The 12,013-nt window shown below is 54.9% G+C and overlaps 1 protein-coding gene across 1 annotated transcript; it reads right to left on the bottom strand.

Moving 5' to 3' along the window:
- Positions 1 to 6,349: 6,349 nt before the first annotated feature.
- NKX3-2 (NK3 homeobox 2) lies at positions 6,350 to 8,788 on the bottom strand. Its single transcript, XM_071744276.1, has 2 exons — positions 8,026 to 8,788; positions 6,350 to 7,670 (listed from the first exon to the last, which is right to left on the bottom strand). The coding sequence occupies exons 1-2, from the start codon at positions 8,432 to 8,434 to the stop codon at positions 7,195 to 7,197; spliced, it is 885 nt and encodes a 294-aa protein (XP_071600377.1). The 5' UTR covers positions 8,435 to 8,788; the 3' UTR covers positions 6,350 to 7,194.
- Positions 8,789 to 12,013: the final 3,225 nt, after the last annotated feature.

Below are 12,013 nucleotides of genomic sequence, written 5' to 3'. Positions count from 1 at the left end.
TGACACGGACATGTATTTAAGCACAACCTCTCAGGGGCCTCGGATCCTCGGCGCAAATCGCACTTTTTACAGCACCGAGCAAAAAGCTTTTCCCTAAGAGCGAGAAAACCCTCAGTTTCTTCCAGAAATTTTATTTTTTAAATGCGATAAATCGCTCGGATTTTAGGCAAATCGAAGGAACTTTCACGGTCGCCTGGCAAAAAGACGGTCTGCGGAGTAGCGTTTATGACCATTACAAGAAAAGTGTTAATGAGCACTTATATTCTTTTCTTGTAATGGCTGGGAAATTGCAATATGTCCGCACAAATTCCTTCTCCGTTTGTTTGGTTTTATTATTTATTTATTTATTTATTTATTCTCAATTGAAGGGAAATACGTACCATCTCTATTTTTTTAAAAAAATTATTATTATTATTATTATTATTATTATTATTATTATTATTATTATTATTATTATTATTATTCAATTTAAAAATATTTCTTGGCTGCATTCATTTAGAAGTATCATGAGCGGACACCTCCCTAAATCCTCTCCGACATCACCCCCGGATCAGAACGGCCCCGTGGCTCCTCGCCGGTGCTGCAAAACCCGCCGTCCCTCCCACCTTCCCACCCCCTTTTCCCCCTTTACCGCAATAAAGCCAAATCCCTGAGAAGACCCGTCCCTTCTGGCTGTCCCGAACAGAGGAACCCGGCACAAACCCCTCCATCCATCCCGAGTGCTGGCGGCAAGAGGCAGAACTACCTCCCAGCCCTCCCTCCCTTCCTCCCAGCCTACCCCGGCTTTATTCCTACACTTTGCAAATCTGTATTATTCCCGCACCAGCCAAAAATAATATTAGTCCTCTCCACGCGCATTTCAACCCTAATTATCACTCCAATCCTTTGCGACACAAAGGGTTTTCCCGGACGGTTTAAGAGCAACGTAGATCCATGGGCAAAGTTTTTACTCCAAGTGGAAAGCAAGTTGGGGAGGGGGGGGGGGGGTCTCACTGCAAGGGGGAGCAGATCAACAGTGCCAAGCAGGATCCTCATGAGCCGAAATTCAGGGAAAACAACGGGCAGAGCAATGCGAGCCATCAGCGTTCGCAGGATTTGGTTTTCCCTCAGGACAATTTAGGAAATAAAGCAGTAACCCGAGTCCCCCCCACTCCGAGCAGCGAGCTCCTGCCTCTTGGGCGCTCACCCCGGCCCGTGGCCACTCACCCCACACCCCCCAACCCGGCCGCCCCTCTGTCCCGGGCCTCCCTCCCAGCACGGGGATGCCGTCCGGCCCCGAAAAGCTGAAAATCAGTCACTTCTATTCCTTTGCACCCGTTTTATGGGTTTCTGGCCATTCTTTGTCGTGTGGAAACACTTTTTTTTTTTTTTTTTTTTTTTTTTTTTTTTTTTTTTGGTTGTCAATCGGTCGTGCATGAAAAGGCTGACTGTAGCCTTTATAGCTCCAACGCTTTTTTTTTTTTTTTTTTTTTTTTAATTCTTTAAGAAAGGAAGAAAGGAAGAAATTTTTAAGATGTTTGAAATATCTACGGGCACTGCTATTACCTAGATATGTATTTTTATTAATAGCCATGTTCCCACTCTGGTGGGAAGGACATCAATCACCATCCCTGGTGGCAACTTACAGCCCTTTGGAGACAGCAGGTCGCCCCTGCAGGTCTCTTTCCGCCCGTGGCCAGCGGTGGGGCAGCCCCACAGACATGCACACCCTCACCCCCATCCCTCACCCCCCGCCGGTCCCAGAGCCGGGTTGCTGCAGTCGTGTTTCACCCTTGCTGGCTTCTAGCGGTGTCTTTCGGGAGCCCAAGTGCCCTTCCTCTTTATTATCGACTCATATTTGAGGCAAAAAGCCATGGGAGCAGCTGAGAGCCCCCCAAACGGTGTAACCTGCAGTTCTGAAGCCACCGCTCCCCCATATTGTTTTTTTATTTCATTTGTAAGGAGTGTCCCGACAATTGCATTCATCGCCAACATCACCTGGGACCAGCCTTGTGCCTAACACCTTTCCCAGCTCCACTACAGAGCTGGAGAAACAGCATGGGGAGGTTCTTCAGACCCCCCAAGGGAGCCGGCTGGGAGCCGGGCAGGGCGAGGGCAGAAGGGAGAAGGGTAGCCCTGGCCCCGGGCTTGCCTCGGGATGCTGCTGGTCCTCTCCGGGTATCGCCACACCCCACTCCCAGGAGGGCCCGGCTTGAACTCGCCTTTTTTCTTCCTTCCATCCTTCTGGAGGGAGAGAGTTTGCCTCAGGACTGCCGAAATTCTATCCCTGAAAAAAAATTCTTCCCCTAAAAAAACCCCAAACAAACAACAAAACAAACCAACCCACCAAGACCAAAACAAAACAGAAAAAAAAACCTCAAAACCACCAACGAAAAACCCAACAACAACAAAAAACACCCAAAACAAAACAGAAAATCAACTAATCCCCCCAAAATAATAATAAAAGCAAACGAGCAAAAACCGACCATCCCAATAAACAAACAAAAAAAGCAACATAAATATAGACCATGTTAACGACAAACCCCACCTGCGGGTGAGAATCCTCCCGCTCCCGCGGACCTTTGGGCGGGATCCGCGGCTCTGCAGGGGCAGAGCGGGGCGGGGGGCACCGCAGGCAGCAGCCCCAGCGGGGCCGGGGGTCTCTGGGCGGAATTTCCGCACCCACCGATGTCTCTGCTCGCCCTCGGAGGAGGGAGCAGTGCCCCAGACTGGAGCAGTGAGGAATCCCGGGTGCTGAGCACCCTGTGAGTCGGCTGGGAAAGGTTCACTTTCCTCTCTGGTTAATCGCATCTCTCCTCGCAGCAACGAACAAGGCGAAGGCAGAGCCTGCTTTTGTTTTTTTCCGGATAGATGAGGAGCAGGAGCATTCCCAAGCCTGCGGCTGGGACAAAAAGATGGCCATCACCTGGGGGGAGGGAGGTGGTGGGGTGGGGAAACCAAACAAGCAAACAAAAAAACCCTCAAACACACACACACAAAACCCAACCAACAAACAAAAACCCCAAACCAAACCAAACCAAACCAAACAAAAAAGCCCAAAACCTTCCTGCCTTGGGCTGCGAGGCCCTCGGAGCGGATGGGTTTGCTTGCTCCGGGAGTTTTGGGGATGCGGCCCCGAGGGAGCGGCCGGGAAGGCGGAGGAGCTTTCCCTGTTCCTTCGGGGCGAGTCGCCTTCCCACTGACAGGAGAAGCGGAGCGGAAAAGTGTCTTCCAAAACTCCAGGCCTGCCGGGAAGAGGCCCTTAACCTCCGGGCCACCTTTGGCCCTTGCTCCCCGGAGCCCCTGGGAGGCCGGGCAGGTGCTGAGGGCACTGCCTTGTTCTCCAGCATCCTTCGCCGCTTCTCCTTCTCCCGGGGAAGCGTGGCTGATTTCTACCTGAGAAACCTATGTGTGTGTGCGGCGGTGGTGGGGAAATCAACGTGGTTTCCTGTTTTATTACCCTGTGAAAGAGCGGGAGGTATCTAAATATAGGCAACCTCCCGCTTGCAGGGTGTTCTCCTCTCCTGTGAGTGTTTAACACACATACACAGGCGCCTATGGAGACATATGCAAAGATATACACAATTTACATTACATTTCTACAACCGAATTTCTTGTAGCTTCTCTCTCCCTCTTTTTATTGCGACTGTTTTCTCCTCTTTAAGACTGAAGCTTGTCCATGGCCGCATGGAAAATGATTCCCACGGCTTCTGTGCGGACTCGGTGTTTGGGAGAGAGGCCGAAGTCAGGACATCGTTAAAGAGATTATTCCATGCTGCTGGGGATGTGCTGATGGATGTGTGTTCGGGGGAAGGATGAAGAGAGCCCAGGATTTGCTGATGACTTAAACGCCGAAAATCCAGAGCAATTCCTTTGGCCTTGGTACAATTACGCGCGGGTTCCTAAGGGTTTCCTCATTGAGAAAAGACAAAAAGACTCAGAGCGTTTGCTTTATATTTCAAAACGTAAAAATTGTGAGTAAAAACGGGAGTAGAAACGCATCTAAATTCCTGTAAAAATCCCAACAAATTAGCGTTTAAATTTTCCCGATGCAAATTACTGACGTTTCTGAAATATCGGATTTTGTCAACGTCAAACGAATACACTCTCAGTGCGTGAATATTAGGTACAAACACAACCCTAAAATTCCGAGTATATTCACTCGGATCCTCTATTTCTGTAATTTCTCTCTCTCGAGTATAACGCACCTTAGTTTTACCGGGTTCAAAGAAAAAGAACTTCACGCTTTATCCTGCTTCTGATATTCAGTGTTTCAACCGGGGGAACCCCGGGGAGGCTCTAACGACCGACTCTTTCTTTTCATATCACTCCGTTTCCTACAGCCCTATATCCGCCAGCAAGCCTCAAGAAAAATGATAAAACACGGTGCCCTACAGAGAAAAAAAAAAATCGTCGAAATAATCCTTTCTCTCCAGAACCCGATAGGAACCATAACCAGCTTCGCCGAAAACCATCCCTGCCGGGGCCAAATCCCGGTGGTCCTGAAGTGTCCCATCGAGGCTGGAATGGGAGAGATGGGGTGGGAAGCCTTTTAGGGGGCTGCGAGGCAGACAAGCATCCCCAGGGGGAAGAAAAAGAGCAAAGTGAGCTGTCTGCGGGGCAGCGGGGGCTCCTCTTCGGTTTCGCAAGTGCACGGCGGGGGAGGCGGTGCCTGCTCCTGCCATCCAAAACTTTCATTTTCCCAGGACAGAAAGAGGTGGGAAAGGAGGAAGAGAATATTTAAAATAAAAATGAAAAATAGAAGAAATTATGGAAAAAAAAAAAAAAAAAAAAAAAAAAAGGTTTCAGGATCAGGCCTAATAAATGCCAATTCTCCGATATCTTCCAAGGTCTGCGCTGCGGAAGTTTCGAGCTAGGACCCGCAGCTCTGCAGTGCGCTTTTGGCCGGCGGGACTGATGACCCGTCTGGCGGAACCCCACCAAAACCAAACCAGTCCAACCCCCCCACCCTGGGGCCACGACGACCGAGGGCTTTGGGATCAGAGAGCTCGCCCCACGCCCTCGGGATGCCCCCGGGATCGCCAGCCCGGGCGCATCCCCCCGCAGGGCAGCGCGCCCATCCCGCAGCTCTGCTTGCTCAAGCCTAGGGGAGAGAGAGGTTAAAAACCGGGGAGGGCCAGGACGAGGAAGCAGCTCGGTCGCCTCTTGGGGCCGGAGGGAAGCCCGTGCGAACCGGCGGAGAAGCCGGAGGCGATGGAGAACCGGCGGTGCCCGGCAATGCTGTGAGAGGGCTCCACCGGCACGGAGAAACTGCAGCAGCTACCAGCGGCTCGGATCCATCTGAGCATCCCCCGGCTCCTGGAGTGGAGCAGGGCAAGCTGCCCGCCCTGTCCGGCAGCTCCGGCCACCGGTACCCGGAGGACAGCAGCTGGCGGAGGGGATGCGCTGCCAGCACGGAGCCGGGGGCCCGGGCTCGCCGCGGAGGCTCGGAGAGGGTTCGGTAGAAGGCGGGAGGCTGCCCCAAGCGGTTATGGAGGTTGTATCGGGATTAAAACAACCTCGGCCGTTTCGAGGAGGACTGCGAAGCCCCGTCCTACAACAGCAGCCGCAGCCTCCGCCTGCCCACGGCCCCTCGGCCCCGGTTTCTCCGGCAGGTTCCAGAATTGGGAAAGCAAATCGCTGACCTACGCACCGTCCCCGGCAGCTGGCAAGGTTTGAAAACCGATTTGATGTCCCCCAAGCTGCTCCGACAGCACCGCATCCTCACCCTCCCCGGGCAGCCGTGAGTGAGACCAGCGGTCCCGGCAGGAGGGGGGAATCGCTCCATCCTGGACACGCGTTATCCAAAAAATCCTGAAGGATTCCGAACCCCTTCGTCTCCTATGCTTTCCACTGAGGTGACCGGCCCCAGGACCTCACTGCTGAAGTTGCCAGTTCCTCCCATAGCCTCCGTGAGAGAGGGAAAATGAGTGACATGGCCTGAACTACCAGTCTGAAGTCTGCCGCAGAGAAAAGGCCGTGTGGAAGAAAAAAAAAGAAAAAAAAAAATCCGGTCTGCTGTCAGAAATGACACCAGGGGCAGAGGTAAGTGTTAAACTAAAGTTTATAAATTAAAAAAAAAAAAATTACAGCGGTAGCTTACAAACATTCACAATTCATTTGAAGTAAATAATCTAGTTGAGTGCACAGTGCCATTAAAAGAGATAGGGGGGGAAAAAAAGCATGGAGGGAAAGAAAAAAAAAAAAAAAAGCAATGAGGTTACTTTGCAAGAAAGAGACTGTAATTATATTGCTGAGAAAACAGAAATCCACGCCCCTGAAGGAGAGGTCTGCAGAAGAACTGTAAAAGGCACCGATGGCATGAAAATTTCCCGTTACATCGATTTCTTAAAAAGCCTGACTAGAAACATTCACATTGAATATAAAAATAATAACAACTTTAATACAACTGGAAAGTGCGAAAAATCCGTAACTCCTCCCTCCCCGAACACGGAAAGATCTCAGGAAAAAAAAAAAAAAAAAATGGAAAAGAAGTCTGGAGTTTCGATACAAGTCTCACCCTTTTGTGACATTTATCCTTTGCCAGGGATCATGGAGTACAGGAATAACACGGGTAACAAGAGCAGGGGGGTTCTGAAAGAGCCTTCTTTACATTCAGCACCATATAATGCACACTCAGTTTGCAACGAGTTGGAATACCAAAGACTCAAACAGATGTAAAAAATAATCTTCCTTACAATCCACCGAAGGAGTCCTTGATCTCCTCTTTTGAGCTGCATTTTGTTTGGAGAGTTGGGTTTTGTTGGTTTTTTTTCCCCTTTCTTTTTTTTTTTTTTTTTTCTTTTTCCTTTTCTCTCTCGCTTTCTGCCACACAAGATCGAGTCTCTACCAATCCGAAGAGAAACAAACCAAACAAAAAGTCTACACCAAACACACTGACAACATGGATACCATGAACTAGTCGTGCCGAATCGCGAGAGTCCTTGGCTGGTAGGGTGGGGACAAGGTAAGGGGTCAGGGTAGGGGTAGTTGAAAAGTCCTACGTTGGAAGAAGAGAGGGTGAGGAACCGTCCAAATAATATTAATAATAAAAATAACAATAAAATAATAATAAATACTGTCCAAGGCACTGAGAGCTGCAGCTGGGGCTCTGGATTTGAGAAGATGGATGGATGGATGGGGGGAGGGGGGACAGAAAGAAGATCTCTTGGCTGCCAGTGGGGAGGGGGGAGATGGGGGATGTACGAGTGGCCCTCACTGGGTGCCGGCGGCTGCGGCGCAGGTGGACAGAGCCCACCCAGGCAGGCAGTAGTAGGGGTAGTAGTAGGAGGGCTGGAGGGAGAGCAACGAGGGCGGCCGCAACACCTCGCCGGGGTGGTACTGTCTCTGGTCGTCCCGCACCAGCACCTTGACGGCCACCTTCTTGGCGGCGGGGGCTGCGGCCAGGAGGTCGGCGGCCATCTGCCGGCGTTTGGTTTTGTAGCGGCGGTTCTGGAACCAAATCTTCACCTGAGTCTCGGTGAGTTTGAGAGAGGCGGCCAGGTCGGCCCGCTCGGGTCCCGACAGGTACCGCTGGTGGTTGAACCTCCGCTCCAGCTCGAACACCTGGGCGTGGGAAAAGGCTGCGCGGGAGCGCTTCTTCCGCGGCTTCGGCGCCGCCGTCTCCTCCTCCCCTGGCAGCAGCTTCCCGCACTTGCCTGCTCCGTCTTCCTCCTCCGGCGGGCTGCGATCTGCGGGCATGGCGAGAGCAGGGACGTCAGGGCTGGCTCCGCGACACCCACCTTCCCCGCGACCCTCTCCCGAAGTTCTCCGCACCCGCGCAGCGCCCGGGCGCAGCGACGGGGCGGGAGGAGGTCCCACCGAACCGCTCCAGGACCCTCCGCCGACGGCAGCCGAGCTTCCTCACCCTCTTTTAAACCCTCCCACGGAGCAGGCTCAGCTTGGCAAAGGGTCTCCCCGCTCCGACCTCCCGCGCCCCACGGGACTTTTTTCGGGGACTGTTGTCCCCCGCAAAGCCCGGGCCCGTTACCCACCCCGGAGGAGCGGTGGAAAGTCCCCATCACCTCCCGCCCGCTCTCCTCCTACCTGAGACGGCGGCGGACATCTCGCTGTCACTGAGCCCTGCGGTGTCCCGCTCCGCAGCCTCCGGGGGCCGCACCTCCTCCTCCTCCTCCGCCGGCCGCCCCCCACCAGCGGCTTCGGCGGGGCGGGCGCTGCCACCGGCTCCCTCCTCCTCGGTTCGCCGCTCGCCCTCGGGATCCTCGCTGAGCGCCGAATCCGAGTCCCAGCCCGCCGGCGTCCGCGGGGCCGGGGCACGGGGGGTGGCGGCGAGCGAGGGGAGCGGCGGCCCTTCGGCGGAACCGCAAAGCCGCCAGCCGCCGGCTGCCCCCGGGGGTTGCGTCCGTCCCGCGGCGTGGCGGGCGCGCTCCTCCTTCTTGTTGAGGATGGCCTGGATGGAGAAAGGCGTCAGGGCGCTGCCGCCGCGGACGGCCATGACCCGGCGGGCGGGCGGGCGGGCGAGCAGGGGAGAGAAGAGAGAGAAGACGCCGCGCTTTCAGCTGGGAGACCGCATCGCCGGCCGGGGCCGCGCCGGTGCCGGGCCCTTCTCTGCCGACGGGAGGGCGGGCGCCAGCGGGGGCAGCCTCACTGAGCCGCTGCTGCCGGACACACCGCCCATAGGGACGGGGACCGCCGCGACGCGCTCCTCCGGGCACCGCCGCGGGTCCCTGGCGGCGCGGGGGCTGCTTCCCTCCACCACCGGGGGCTGCTTCCCTTCACCACCGGGGGCTGCCTCCTTCCACCACCGGGCGCTGCCTCCCTCCTCCGCCGGGCTCTGCCTCCCTCCTCCTCCTCCTCCCGCTCTGTCCCGCCCCGCTCCCGCCCTCTCCTTTTTCTCCCGGCTGCGCTCTCATCCCTCACCTCCGCCTGACAGCGCCGGCCCCGCTCACTCCCATTGGGCAGACCCCGCACGCCTATTGGATCCCCGCCGCGGGGCCATGCGGGGCGCTAAGGCTTAACCCTTTGCGGGCCGCGGGGGTCCCGCTGCCCCACCGCTCCCCCCTTCGAATCTCACCCCCCCACACACACACCCTGACCCGCTGCCGTCCGTGAAAGGGGGTGACCCAAGGAGGGAGGGTCCGCCAAGCAGCGGTTTCCAGCTGGAGAGTGCGGGATATTGTTTTGCGGGTGTTTCCCCGCTCGCCTCGTCTCGGCCGAGCCCGGGCAGTGAGCGGGGAAGGGGTCCGGCCACGTCGAGGAGAGAAAGCCGCGGGGTAACGGGGAGAAGGAGGCAAACTGGCAGGATTTGTGGTGCGTGGTGCTCTGGAAAGAGCTTCGGGAAATTGCCTGAGTTTAGGGTCTGTCGGGGACCGCGACGCCTCGCAGCTCCGGCCGGCCGCCTGTGAGTGTAAATGCAAAATAACCTCGATTTGTTTTCCGAAATGGGCTTTTCAGCCGTTCGTTTGTTTAAAAAGCATGGTTAGGTTTATATGACGCTCGGTCCTCGGCCCACGGGGCTCTTAAAGACAGTTTTAAGAGGGTAACTTGTCGCAGATTAAAGAATGCTTCCCTCGAAGCGATGCTTTTCCCTGCGAGAAAATGGCCCTGAGCAAGAAGCTTTTCGGAAACTATTGCGCTCAGGTGAATTATACAAACGCGACCCATTGCCCAAAAAAATAATGTGCCCCCAAGCATCGTGCCTGTTTTTATTTCAAACATTATTGGCATTGTCGGAGCTGACAGAAAAATCCTGGCGAGGGCATCAAGCAGGTAGACGAGAAATTAAATGCCAGCTCTTTACGACCGTGAGGTTTTTTTGGTGCTGGGGAGTGTAACGAGCCCCAAATGATAGCCCCAAACTTTGCTTCGCTTCGGGAGGGAGGTTCGCAGGGTGTTAAGTTGCCTTTTCACAGGTTTGTGTCTGCCTCCAGCATTTTTTTCCTTGGTCCCGCAGAGGTGAGCGCCAGTTCGCAGCAGACCACGAAGTCGCGATAATCGATTGTCAACGACTCTGCCACGAATTAAATGTTTTTAATCATCATTCTTACCCGGAAAAATAAATTAATAAATTAATCACCCTTGCACACGCAGCACGAAGCCGGAGGGCACCTTTGCGGGCTTGAACGAGAACAGATTTTATCCTTCGGAACAAATTCGACTAGTTTTAATAACCTCGTTTGGGCTTAACTGTTATCCTTTTCTCCAGCCCTGGTATTCCCTGAAGCTGCTTCTGCCACCCGAGACTTCGGTGTGACGGTACACTCAGGGAATATCCAAAGGGCTTTCCTTTTCTTCTATTTTCTTTTCTTTTTTTTTTTTTTTTTTTTTTTTTTCCAGAGATGGAGCAAAAAAAGAGGCATCTGGGGAAGCTGCGCTGATAAGATGTGTAGGACATGTAGGAAGGGAGCATTTGAAGGGCTGCTAAACACCCGAGAGATGAAGTTTGGGGTGTGAGAGGAGATGTGTGGACATGGACATGGGGAGAGAAGAAGGGCTCCACGCTCCTAAGGGGAAAAGGAGAAGGGAAAAGGGAGGTGCGGGTCGGGGGAGCCGTGGTTTGGGTTGGGGGTCGGAGAGGGGCTCTGGGCACGGCGGCGACGTGGAACTCTGGGGCAAAACTGGACGGGGCAGCTTTGAAGCTTTGAGTGCGTTGCTTTTTTTCGGGCTCTTCTATTCAGGTGCGGCTCTGCAGGCGGCTTCTTTGGGGCTGGGGGAGCAGCTGAGGGGGGGAACAGAGACCCTTCCCGCTGCAGCCCCCTTCCAAACACCGGCAGTTTCCAGCCTGCGAAATCCCTGATTTAAAAATTTTAAAAAGTTTCGTGTCCAAACTCCTGGAAATACCTGCGGTTAGTTTACAATAGCTCTAATTCTTTACCAATTTCTCCCTGCCACTTTTTTTTCCCTTTTATTTTCTTTTTTTTTTTTTTTTTTTTCTTTTCTTCTTTTTCCCCCCCTCTTTTTCCCCCTTCTCCCGCCTACCCGGGCCGATCTCTGCGCCCTCTTCCCGACCAGAAAACTACTGGTTGGGGGAGGAAATGCCTGGGGAGGGGAGAGGCCGGGAGGAGACCAAGCAGTAGCAGGGGTAAGGCGCAAGGGAGCTGCGGAGGGAGGCTGGGTCGGGCTGGGCTGGGCCGGGCCGGCGGTCCCGGGGCTGAGGCGGCCGGGGGCTAGCTGGGTGGTCCCGCCTCTCCTGCTCTCCATCCCCACCGGGAGAGAGGGAGGGGAGGAGGGAGGGATGGGGGGAGAGAGGCAGCCCCGGCATTGCCCCGCACGGAGCGCCCGGGGTAGGAGGGGGTGCGGGATGGGGCTGTCAGCCGAGGGGGTAGGGGCAGCGCCTGCAACGGGGATGTCTGCGGCGGGCACGACTTTCCCCTTGCCCCCACTCCCCGATAAAGGCTCCCCACAACTCCCCCCCCCTTTCCTCCTCCAATTCCCCGCCGTTCGGAAGCAGCCAAAACCTATATACTACGTCGGATCGCTCGCTTTACAGATGTCTATAACATTGCAGAGGGGAAAATCCGGGCACAGCAGCCCCCATCTCCCCGGGTCTTTATCCGACAGCCCACGGAGAAGCCCGGCTCGCCATCCCTCGCCCCTCTCGTTGCCCACCGGCGCGGCCAGCAGCCGGGCTGCCCCACCTAGAGGCGTCCCCGCACACTGCCCGGCCCAGGCAGCCCCCTGGACAGGGGGTTTGGTACCCCTTGGAACCCATTTGGGCCATGGGACCACTGGAGAGAGTCAGGACAATGCCACTCCATGTTGGGGCAAGGTTGGAAAATCACAATTCATAGAATTGGCTGGGTTGGAAGGGACCTCAGAGATCATCAAGTCCAACCCTTGATCCACTCCCGCTGCAGTTCCCAGCCCATGGCACTGAGTGCCACATCCAGGCTCTTTGGAAATATCTCCAGGGATGGAGAATCCACCCCTTCCCTGGGCAGCCCATTCCAATGTCTGATCACCCTCTCTGGAAAGAAATTCTTTCTCATGTCCAACCTAAACCTCCCCTGGCACAACTTGAGACCTCTTGTGCCCTCTTGTCTTGCTGAGAGTTGCCTGGGAAAAGAGCCCAACC

The sequence above is a fragment of the Heliangelus exortis genome, chromosome 4 (assembly GCF_036169615.1).
Source record: "Heliangelus exortis chromosome 4, bHelExo1.hap1, whole genome shotgun sequence".
NCBI classification, from domain to species: domain Eukaryota; kingdom Metazoa; phylum Chordata; class Aves; order Apodiformes; family Trochilidae; genus Heliangelus; species Heliangelus exortis.
This window is presented reverse-complemented; position numbering and strand designations above follow the sequence as displayed.

Excerpts from the sequence above, each read along its gene's own strand:
- NKX3-2 (XM_071744276.1), bottom strand. The coding sequence starts at position 8,434 with ATGGCCGTCCGCGGCGGCAGCGCCCTGACGCCTTTCTCCATCCAGGCC. Across the intron at positions 7,671-8,025 it reads GATGTCCGCCGCCGTCTCAG|ATCGCAGCCCGCCGGAGGAG; the intron begins GTAGGAGGAGAG and ends CCATGCCCGCAG.